Below are 12,245 nucleotides of genomic sequence, written 5' to 3'. Positions count from 1 at the left end.
TGTGATTATTTTTTCTACATAAAGGGACAATGGGGTGATGGAAGGGAGCTGCAGGGGACAAAACTGGGAGCAATGACTTCTGATTTCTGATAGGCTTATCTGCATATCACCTACACAATTCTGAAGCTACTCCTAGTTCTTATAAAGTACCATTTCTAAGTGATGATGGGACAAGTAATAAAAAACTGTTGCTCCAAATATTCAGAATAGAAATTTCAATGCATACAAACCATGTTCAAGTTCTTATGGTCGAATCCACAAATAATAAATAAAGCATTGCTGCAGAGCTCATTTAGTATCTTCCGGGAACACAATTCAGTGCCCAGGAATTCATCAAAATAATTATGTGGGAAGAATTCTTTGTTACCAAATATAACCTGAAAAATAAAAGCATCAGAGGATTAGAAAAATCGAGCTGCAGAAAGTACTAATTAATTTGTCTAATTTACCAGTTCAGGTGTAAATAGGCTGATATTTTCATATTTTTAATGCTGTTTTAGGAATTTCAAACATATTCAAATAATTCCCACAATAAAGTTGTGGAATAAGCAGGGGATATATTAATACTGGGTATTTGGTGTTACATTGAGAACTGTACTGACTGCTGAGAATGAAACACAAAAGAATTAGAGTCTAGTTGGGGTAATAAGAGTTATGAAATAAAATCATAAAACAGCATGGCAGAATGCAGAATGTCACAACTAAGTTAAAGATGTGTGATTTCAATAATAAATCATGAAAAGATAAGAAAGGAAAATGGTGACGCTGAACCATATTTTCAGCTAAGTCTTCAGAAAGACAAGGAGGCTAAGTAGTTTTTAAAAAATATATATTTTATTGATTTTTTACAGAGAGGAAGGGAGAGGGATAGAGAGTTAGGAACATAGATGAGAGAGAAACATCAATCAGCTGCCTTTTGTACTCCCCCTATTGGGGATGTGCCCGCAACCAAGGTACATGCCCTTGACCGGAATTGAACCTGGGACCCTTCAGTCCGCAGGCCGACACTCTATCCACTGAGCCAAACCAGTTAGGGCTAGTTTCAGTTCTTATTGGACTATTTTGTTTTGGTTTTATTTCCCCTTCCCTGCTCCAGTGGTGGAATCCCAGTCTTGACAGAGCTGAATGGAGTGCTTGGTATATGAAATATCTATGAGGGCATTGCTAAGCCACACAAAGTAATCAAGAACAAAGAAATGTACAGGGATCTCACAGGCTGTAGTGGGTATTCAAACGTGGCCAGTGCTATGCAAGAACTAGTAGAGTACTAGTAAAAATGTACATCTTTATTCTGAATGCAAACATGATTGGTCACTAGGTGTTTTTGCGTCTTTCCATCCCTTTGAAATCCATGGGCAATTTGATATCTTACATTGTGTTAAGAAGAATCACATACCTTAAAGAGGAATGAAGGAATAAGTTTAAGTTCTTTCAACGGGCTTTTGATGTATTTCACAGTAGCAACTGGAGCTAATGCGTAGAAGGCTTTGATTTTTTTAGCCAGTTTGGGATTAGTAGAAAAGGCAATAAAACCTGAAACAGAACGACAAAGAAATAGGTGAAGTGTGTGTGTGTGTGTGTGTGTGTGTGTGTGTGTGCATGCATGTATGTTACAACTGTGACATTACTTTAGGTTTAATAGGATTGCCATCTGATGAAACCTGGGAGATTAACCATCAGTGCTTGTTCAATTTAATCAGATTCTATTATTTTTTAATATTTATTCCCCCCCCCCACAGATTCTCTATGAGGATACGGGGCTAGAGCTTTTAAAAAGTTGTAATGAGCTCTTTTATCTGACTTTAGAAATAGGATAATCATATTGTTGCAAAAAAGAGTTATTTGTACTACTCCAGGCTCAGATCATTTGCACTTGCCATTCCCTCTTCCTGGAACACCAGTCTTCCAAGTATGCAATGCCCACGCCTCACTCCCTGACCTCCTTCATTGCTTAGGCAGGGGTCCTCAAACTTTTTAAACAGGGGGCCAGTTCACAGTCCCTCAGATGGTTGGAGGGCCGGACTATAGTTTAAAAAAAAACTATGAACAAATTCCTATGCATACTGCACATATCTTACTTTGAAGTAAAAAAACAAAACGGGAACAAATACAATATTTGTATTTGCATGTGGCCCGCGGGCCGTAGTTTGAGGACCCCTGGCTTAGAGAGTGGTTGGTGCTGTCCCCTATTTAAAATCGCCGTGCACCCCTCTGATGCTTTCTAATATCCTTTCTTCATTTACTTTTCTTTCCATAGCATTACCATTATCTAATCAACTTTATATTTTACTTTTTAATCTTTGTTATTTTCTCTGCCTCCTCTCACTGGAATATAAGTAGTAGGAAGACAGAGATTTTAATCTGTTTTATTTATTGCTGTATTCTCGGGTCATCTGGTAGGTGCCCGATTAATATGACTGAGTGAATGGAATCAATTCAGTTCAGAGGCTGTGTGGTGCAATGTTTCAAAGCATGGGCTTGGGAGTCAGAGTGCCTGGGCTGGTAAATGAGCTACCTCATCCTATATAATAAAAGGCTAATATGAAAATCAACCAAACAATGGAACGACTGGTCACTATGATGCACACTGACCAGCAGGGGGCAGACGCTCAACACAGGAGCTGCCCCCTGATGGTCAATATGCTCCCACAGGGGGAGTGCCGCTCAGCCAGAAGCCAGGCTGGTGAGCACAGTGACAGTGGCGGGAGCCTCTCCCACCTCCACGGCAGTGCTAAGGATGTCTGACTGTTGGCTTAGGCCTGCTCACAACATTCTCCGGCAGTCGGACATCCCCCGAGGGCTCCCGGATTGCGAGAGGGCACAGGCTGGGCTGAGGGACACCTCTCCTCCAGTGCATGAATTTCGTGCACCAGGCCTCTAGTTTGTAATAACTATGTTACTTTGCACAAATTATTTACCCCCTGTTTGTTTCCCCATGTATACAATAGGAATAATAATTGTTCCTATACCATCAGGTTGTTGAAGACAACAACATATGTAATGAATATATGTAATGAATGGAATGAATATATGTAATGAATGGAAAGCAATAAGCACAATGACTAACACATCTGCATAACAACTGGAAAGGGTCTATGTGAATTAAACCACCTTCTCTGACTACTTTACCCACCAATGGTGGTGCCCTGGGAATGGCCAACATAGTGTAGCTTTTCCTGTCCAGTTTTCTTTACAATGAAGTCAATTGTGGCTGGAAGGTCATATTTAGCCATTTCATCGAAGCTGCAAGAAAAAAAAGACAAAATAAGACAACATATTTCCTTGCTATAATTTCTAAAAGTCAAACATGTTTATAGCTCTGGCTCCCTTTGAGAAATTGAACACTAGATTCTCTAAGCATTAGTGAATGCCAGGTGCTCTTTGGGGTGGCTTCTTATAAACAGTTGACATCATTTCTGAAGCACAGCATTAAAGCCACATTTTAATCAAAGCAAGGTAATATCTGTAGCTAGGATTATTTCTATCCCTAAAACAATGTCAGAATTAATAATAATTTGTATGCAGTGTTCCACTGTTGTTTCATATGAACCATATCCCTCTCTATTTTATTCTTCACAAATCAGCCCGAATGACTTTTGAAAGTGAAAATAGGATTATGCTGCTCCCTTGTTTAAAACTTTTCTTTGGCAACTCATTAAATTTAGAATGAGCTGCAAGGCCCTACCATGGCCTACACAGCCCTTGTCAACATCTGGCCCTTGTCAACATCTCTAGTCTCCTCTCATGTCGCTCTCCCTCTTCCTCACTATAGTCAGGACACACAGGCTTCCTTTCAGTTCTGAGCATTTTTGTGCTTCAGCATTATTAGCTAAATTGTTTTCAGTTCTCCACTTCCATGAGTAATTTTCAGGAATAAGGCACAAAAGGGACCCTAACAGAAAGGCTTTGATAATATGTCCATGGTGTCAAATTTCATTGCTCCTACCCCAACCTCGATAGTAATATTGACTCAGATTGCTGTTCTTAACCCCCAACTAGGTTTAACATCCTCTTGAATCCATATGGATGTTTCTTTTCAAATCTACTCTGGAGAGAAAATGTCCTTGCTTCAGTCATTGTGCTCATTCCATTTGGAAAAGCATAATCAGAAACATAAAGCGTAATTCCCAAATACTGGGTAATGAGATCACAGAAAGTGAAAAACTACCCTGGGAGAAAAAATTGCCCTTGCAATGAGGTGTATGGAAGAATCCAAGAAACAATTAGAATGAAAATTACTTCCTTCTCTTCTTACTTGGAATATAATATATTGAAGTGGGACTGAATTGAATGGGGTGAACACCCATGCTTTTTAAACTCAATATTTACTTTTGTGTCCCTTGTTAATTGTTCCTTTTCTTTACCTGAAAGCCCAGAATTCAGCGGAGTTTGGTGAATAGTATATATTTCTCCTGGCCCAGGTGTTTCCCCTGCTGTTCCCCAGCCACACGTCATAACCAGCATCGGCCAGAAGGAAGCCCAGGCTGTTGTTGGGCAGGTTGGCAATCCAGTTTGTGGCTGATGTGAGCAAACCATGTTGCAAAAACACAACAGGTCTCTGGCCTAAAGAAGAATATTATTTAAAAGCTGTAAAAACACATTTCTCATTCTAAGATAAGTTATAATGATAGAAACAGACTTTCATATCACTAGAATTAAACATTTGCTTGAGTTGACTATTATTTTAGTCACCTACCTTAAGTATGGTGATAGTTTCTCAGATGACAAAACTTATCAAATGATAGACTTTAAATATGTGCAGTTTATCATATGCCAATTATGCCTCCAAAAACTAGTGAAAAAATTATATCCTAAAAAATTCAACATGATGTTAATTTAAGTGGCCTTGCTTAATTGTATACTTTTTGTACTGAATAACTTTTCTACAATGAGAAAAAGATAAATTTTTAATAGTACTAGCAAAAATGACCTTTATCTTGTTTAGCAAATGAGCCTTGAATTACCTCCCCTTTCTCCCTCTGCAACACACACACTGGCTCTCTCTCCTAGATCCTCTAGGACTGCGCTCAGTTTAATTTCAGAGAGCAAGCTTTCCTTCACTTCTCCTCGTTAGGTGCTTTGTCAGGACTTCTAGCTTCATATCCTGTGCACACTTCTAGCATTGCTCTGATCACACACTATTATAATCATCTGTTTATGCCTCTCATTCGTTTGATGGTGACCTCCTTGAAGAAATGACTTCATCACTGTTGCATTTCCAGAATGATCAAGGATTAAGTCTAGGAAAAAAATTAAAGGTGGAGAAAGAGGAGGAAAAGAACAAGGAAGGCATGAATGGTGGAAAAGAGAGAGGGAAGGAGGAAGAAAGAAGGGGGAGGGGAAAAAGAAAAAGGCGAAGAAGGTTATACCTCTATTCTCTGCATTTTTCTTCCCATAAGGAATTCTGTAGACCTCTAGAATATAACCATCTTCAGTTATGACTTCATATTCTTCACTTGGGTATCCCCAATAAGAAATCATCTGACTCTGGTGAGGAAAAATCAAAACTTTTTTAGTTTACTTCTTAAATGCATCTAGTAAGCAGATATTGTTATATTTAATTAAGAATGTAAAAGCTACTATAATCCTAAGTCATGGTAATATCTTGGTTTTGTAGGTGTGTGTTTTTCCTCCAGTAACTTACAATATTCATAGTCACTTCAGGGCTTTCATGACTTAATGTTCCAAAGAAACCGTGTGTAGTTCCAAGAGCAGATATCAAACTTGCCACTGTTAATAGTAACCACATTTTGGTTCTGCCTGAAATAGAAGAATAGTTTGTGCCATGGTTAATCTATTACACTTTCATTCCTCCTATTTTTGTTCATTTTATCTTCATGTAAAGTAGAGAAATGCTTAGGTTTTATTATATTCTGTTGAGCAAAAACCTGAGACGTGGATGTTAGCCCAGGCATTTTAATGCTTAACATGTTTTCCCTATATTTGATTCCTTTTGTTTAGGAACATTTCCATTTGGTTTTGAAGTGATATTGAACAAAACTTAATTGATTAATAAAATGTCTTCTGCCCTGGCTGGGTTGCTCAGTGGGTTGGAGTGTTGTCCCATACACCAAAAGGTTGTGGGTTTGGTTCCCGGTCAAGGCACATACCTAGGTTGTAGATTTTATCTCTGGTCTGAGCACATACAGGAGACAACCTATCAATGTTTCTCTTTCACATCAATGTTTGTTTTTCTCTCTCTTTCTCCCTTCTAATCTCTCTAAAATCAATAAAAACATGTCCTCAGGTAAGGATTTAAAAAGTCTTCTAGCCCTAGCTGGTTTGGCTTAGTGGACAGAGCACCAGCCTACAGACTGAAGGGTCCTGAGTTCGATTCTGGTCAGGGGCACATGCCCAGGTTGTGGGGTCGATCCCAAGTAGTGGGTGTGCAGGAGGCAGCTAATCGATTTTCTCTCATCATTGATGTTTCTATCTCTCTCTTCCCCTCCCTTCCTCTCTGAAATCAATAAAAAAAAATTTTTTAAAAAGTCTTCTAATTGTCTGGCATAATGTTATATTCCAATTATGCCTTATATTTATCTTATTTTGAGAGTCGAAAGTTGGGGTGTGTGTGTGAGGCATTGTATGGGCATTTGATTCTTCTAGATGCTATCTCAATATAACAAGTATTCAAAACAATTATAATGTTTTAAATATTGTGATAATAGTCACTCCATAAATATTTATCATGAGGTAATTATGTGGATTTAGAAGCTACCTCCACCTTCTCAAAATGCTACCATAACTAGAGTAACATATGAATATAATTTTAGGAAAGCTTTTGCACTTTTAATTTTTTTCAGTGCTATTACCTAATTGAAATTACTTAGGTAGGCCTTGACAAATATAAAGTGTCAATGTATTGGACGGTAGAATATATTTTTTTCACAAGCTTTAAGCAACAAAAAGGAAAATCTGTATCATGATTTGAAAATGATTTGAAAAGCAATTTTCCAATTCAGCCTACCCATATTTTATAGGTAAAAAATAGCAACCTACTTCTTAGATAATTTAATGACAGTTTCAAGTAGTTTGACTTAGTGCTATTGTTTAAATAATAGATCTTTCCCATAATTGCTTTATCAAAATTGACTGGCTTTTATAAGCTATTTTAAAAAGTCAAAAAAATATGTCAATCTCCATAAAATATTTTCAGCTCCTATGACAAAAGATTAATTTCTTTCATATCTAGTTAGCTTTTATAAATCAGTAAGAAAAAGAGCAACAGCAATAGAAATTGGTACAGTACATAAAAAAGCTTTTTATATAAAACCATAAGACTTAAAAACATTTGCAAATGTTCTTAATTTCATCTATCATCAATGAAATATAAATTAAAACAAGAATGTTATAATACTTTCCACCTTTATCAAGTAAAGCTTGATAAATTACAATAATGGCAAAGTTAGATAAAACAGGCACTTAAATGTTATTTATGGGAATATAAATTTTTGCAAGGTCTTTCAAGAGGAATGAAAAAATTAAAAAAAAATACATATCCCTTCCATTCCACATTTAGAAATTTAGCTTCAAATACAATTAATAATGTGTCTAAAATGCATGTACTAAGATGTTCATTACAACATTATTTATAAGAGGAAAGATTGGAAACAACCTAAATGCCTATCAGTAGAGAACATAATTTTAAATTATTGTACAACCACACCACAGAATGCCATGCATATTGTTCAAGGAGAATAGTGAGGTAGATCTATTTGTGCTTATCTGAAAAGTTATCCTAGATGAATTGTAAGAGCAAGGCACTGAATACAGTATATTTAGTACACATAGTACAGTGGATATAGCACCATTTATGAAAATAAATTGGTATACTTTTAAAAGTAAAAATAAAACACTGAAATTGTTAGGCTTCTTGTAGTTGTAAAGCAATATAGGCCAGGAGGCCAATGACAAAATGTGCTTGCTATAAAATGAATGAAATGTTTTACATTGAAAGTAGCCTAACTGATGAGCATATTAGCTCTAATCTCTCATAAAAACTTAGTAGGTCCCAGCTTCACCTGGGTTGCCCAACTTAAAACTTATCAGCCTTGCTTGTCAACATGTTGTCCCTGGGCTACTGGTCAGCATTTTCTCTCACACAGTAACTAGGAATTTTAAATATACTCAAACTCAGTAGAACTGAACTAGTGTTCCATTCAAGTTTTACATTTTTATTAAAATTACAACTTATATGCTTTCTTTTTTCCCAAATGACCATTTTGACAGCACTGTACATATATATATATATGTCAGTTCATATGAGGGCTGATCTATATATATATTACAGATAGGAAGGGAGAGGGAGAGAGAGATAGAAACATCAATGATGAGACAGAAAATCATTGATTGGCTGCCTCCTGCACGACGCCTACTGGGGATCAAGCCCACTACCCAGGCATGTGCCCTTGACGGGAATCGAACCAGGGACCCTTTAGTCTATAGGCTGGCCCTCTATTCACTGAGCCAAACTGGCTAGATTTTTTATCTTCTGATGGCAATTATCACTTGTTTCTCAGCACAGTCAGAATATTTGACATTAGACCCAGAACATCACCAACTACAAGTTTGAGAATCTTCAGGTACTAAGCTGGGGAAAAGTTTCAAGGGAGAAGGGATATTTGTCCTCAAATATTTGAAGGAATGCCATGTAGAGGACAGTATTAAAGCAATTTATTTTTAGTGTGCCTGAAATTAATAATTCAATAAATATTTATTAAGTTCAAAGGCAGACTAGTGTTCTCAAAATACCTAATGACAAGTTCTAGAATAATGGCAGTAACAACACTTACATTACAGAGTGCTTGCTATGTGCTGGATAGTGTGTTTGACATGTTGTATGTGCAATAGAGATACCTTCTTTAAGATGGTTTCCTATTCCATAAAATAGGGCCAGTAATAGTGCAGGTTCTGAAGTTATCATAAGAATTCATTAAGATAGTAAAAGGAAAGTTATTAAGAACATGTTAGGCATCTATTAAACATTGGAATAATGCAGTGATATTTTAGTAGCACCTCACTTAATTCTCATGCTAAGCCTATGAGTTAGGTAGCATTATATTCCCCATTTTACAGATGAGAAAACCAAGGCTAAAAGTATGTAGAAAGCAACTGAGCCCATTTTTGAGACTAGGTAGTATATCTCCAAAGACTATGTTCTTCTCCACTACAATGCTTCTTTAGGATAACCTAGCCCAGCATCTACTTGGAACAACTGGGAATATCCACAGAGAGAGTTACATAATTTGGTCTAAACTTATTTTTAGGGATTTATAATTTAAATAAATACATTAGTAGCCTATAAAATTTAACAACAGTATTTACAATGGTTAATTCAATAGCAGTTGATTTGGATGAAATGAAATGATTCAATATAGCATATCAATAAAGTCAGTTCATATGAGGGCTGATCTATTACTTCTCAAAAAGGAAAATAAAAGATATTAGACGCACATTAAACATTCATTACTAAAATGCTGAATTAATAAACACATTTGTCATCTAGTAATTCAAAATCCTATGTACAGATAAAAATAAATGAAAAAATAAATCAAATCCCAGAAGAATAAGTTTTAATTCAAATAGAAACATTTATATAGATCAATAATCAACAAATATATAGGCTTTTAAGAATGCACAATTGGGTTAAAGAAAAAAATGAATCTAATAACTCAAATATTAATTTTGCTCAACAGAAGCTATACTCACAGTCTCCTCAGATATAGGACTATGTTTTGCTGGATAGTTAGTTTTTTTGTTAATCTTGCACTTACTTCTTATATACAAAAGCTCAACAATGGCCAGAATTACTCACTCACTGATTAAATTGCCATGTCTTTAATATCTCAACATCATCTAATTATAAAAGGACAAACCTAAAACTCAAATATTATACTCAAGGTGAAGGGATTAAGCAAGAACACACAAACACACACACAAAAACCCCATACATATAACACAAAGACACACACAGCAGAGTGGCTACAGCCAAAAGGAAGTGGGGTGGGGAGTAGGAAGAGGTGGGCAAAGGAGGGGAAAATGGGGATGGAAATAAACTTTACTTGGGGTTATGGCCACATGATGCAGTGTGCAGACAAAGTTTTATTGAGTTATACACTGAAGCCTGTATGATTTTGTGAACCAATGTCACCCCAATAAATTCAATTAATTTTTTAAAATACTACATTCAATTTCACATAGTATTGAGTTCACCCCTTCAACTTTTTTTTTTAAATGTATTTTATTGACTTTTTTACAGAGAGGAAGGGAGAGGGATAGAGAGTTAGAAACATTGATGAGAGAGAAACATCAATCAGCTGCCTCCTGCACACCCCCTACTGGGGATGTGCCCGCAACCAAGGTACATGCCCTTGACCGGAATCGAACCCGGGACCCTTCAGTCCGCAGGCTAACGCTCTACCTACTGAGCCAAGTCGGTTAGGGCTCACCCCTTCAACTTTTAACAATCATAAATATTGGCCAAAGGAGTTTTGATGACTAATGATTTTGAAAACATTCAAAATTATTCTTGATATCTTAAACATATAAAAACTGTTAAACCCACGGTATAATGCAAATTATTATGCAGTATGGCTCAGATAAAAAGGCCTGAGATAACAAAAGGTCTCTTTGATTTTTAAAAATACAGTGCACAAACTATTCTGACCGGATGGTTAGATAACCACCTGCAAATATATGTAATCAGCAAAGATTAGTGTTTTATCATGGTCTTTGATCAGGGTCTCTAACCCTTCAAACAATAGTCTAGCTAATATATAGTACCAAACCCAATCCCACCCTTTAAAAACATATGGGTGGTATCATTTTCATTATATAAAATCATTGTTTGGAGTTTGAATATTATTATTATGTTTACAAGTGACTTGTGATATTAAAACATTTATATTTAAAAATATAGCTGATTTTTTGCAACCACCATGAGCAAATCTGTAGCCCATAGTAAGAGAAAAAGAGAATCATATTTTGAGTTCTTAAAATAGTTTGCCATTTATTTTTAGAAATTATTATTTTTTTATTCATACTTAAATACCAAAAATGGCAAGTTATAAATCAACTTTCCACCAACCATCAAAATACAATTAATTGGAGTTGCATTGTTTCAATAAACTAGGAAAACAATTTAGGATATGTCCAATACCGCGTGTATTTACATATTTTTATGTTGCAAATATCTTCCCTTTGCTTGAGTCTGGCTGATTTTCATGACAATAACATTTCTGAAAGTAAAAGATGGTGACACATTCTCATAAAGATCAACACGAAGGGAGAGGGTTTTGCTCGCTATCCTAATGCAATTTGAATTTACTTCACTAGGAGGTGGGAAGTAGATTAACCATGTTTCTTCATGTCATTGCTTGTGTAGATTTAAACGAGAGAATGCAGGATGTGTTCCTTTGGCCTTTTACTGTGGCTGAAAATAATTTGGAGTCAGAATCTGGACATATATAAATACTAGAGGCCCGGTGCACAAAAATTTGTGCACTGGGGGGCATCCCTCAGCCCAGCCTGCCCCCTCTAACAGTCTGGGAGCCCTCACAGGATGTCCTACGGATATCCCTGTGGGGAGCGGGCCTAAGCTGCAGTCTGGCCTCCCTCTGTGGAAGGCAACTGGTCGATCAGGTATATAGATACTTTCTGAAGGCAGCACAGACTCCTTCCTTATTTCTTTCCTCTGTGGTTGGAAATAGGGGACTAAAAGGTGGAGACAGAACTGTGGCCAGGCCTGGGGCTCTTGTAGGCAACAGAAAGAAGCAGAGAGCTGGGGAAAGTCTAGACACGGTTTTCTTCAATTGTCCTCCCTTCCTCCGGGCCCCTCGCTCTGTTCTTTCCTTGTCGTGGTGGACGCTTGGGCCTCGGACTGACAGGAGCCCAGTGACAGTGGAGTTCAGCCCCCTCACTTCTCAGCTGAACATACAACTGCCTCACATTCCAAGTGGAGCTGTTTTCAAGTGGCTAAAGTGCTGGCAGTTCATGCCTCCCCGCCTTTCCACTCTCGGGTTTCCTCCTTGGGTCAGTTGCAAACTTCACCGAGACACCGAAGCAACTCTGCCCTGGTAGTTCTGCACTGGCTCCTGCCCGGGCCCGGCCGGGCACTCTTCCATGAGGTCTCTGGGTCCACAGTCTGAGCTCAGGGAGGTCACCCAGAGCCCGTTCCCACAGACAGGTGGGGCAGGGGGGCTAGCTTGAAGAGCTGGAGGAAGATGGCAGAGTAAGAGTTGGTATGA

At 37.4% G+C, this 12,245-nt stretch overlaps 1 protein-coding gene across 3 annotated transcripts in view; it reads right to left on the bottom strand.

Moving 5' to 3' along the window:
* LOC102239233 (gastric triacylglycerol lipase) overlaps positions 1-9,805 on the bottom strand; it is a 13,653-nt gene extending 3,848 nt beyond the window's left edge. Inside the window, exons 1-7 of one of the 3 annotated variants that reach the window (XM_014547466.1) lie at positions 9,709-9,805; positions 5,645-5,760; positions 5,370-5,487; positions 4,365-4,563; positions 3,134-3,243; positions 1,397-1,533; positions 231-377 (exon numbers count right to left, since the gene is read on the bottom strand). In XM_014547466.1, the coding sequence (XP_014402952.1) occupies positions 231-377; positions 1,397-1,533; positions 3,134-3,243; positions 4,365-4,563; positions 5,370-5,487; positions 5,645-5,749 (816 nt within the window). In that variant the 5' untranslated portion in view covers positions 5,750-5,760; positions 9,709-9,805. Of the gene's footprint in view, positions 1-230; positions 378-1,396; positions 1,534-3,133; positions 3,244-4,364; positions 4,564-5,369; positions 5,488-5,644; positions 5,771-9,708 lie in introns of those variants that run through there. The other 2 variants (XM_005875955.2, XM_014547467.1) reach the window with 2 other exon arrangements.
* Between the last annotated feature and the right edge of the window lie 2,440 nt (positions 9,806-12,245).

Source organism: Myotis brandtii, unplaced genomic scaffold, assembly GCF_000412655.1.
Source record: "Myotis brandtii unplaced genomic scaffold, ASM41265v1 scaffold475, whole genome shotgun sequence".
In the NCBI taxonomy this organism is placed as follows: domain Eukaryota; kingdom Metazoa; phylum Chordata; class Mammalia; order Chiroptera; family Vespertilionidae; genus Myotis; species Myotis brandtii.
Note: the sequence above shows the minus strand (reverse complement) of the source record. Positions and strands in the feature narration are given on the sequence as shown.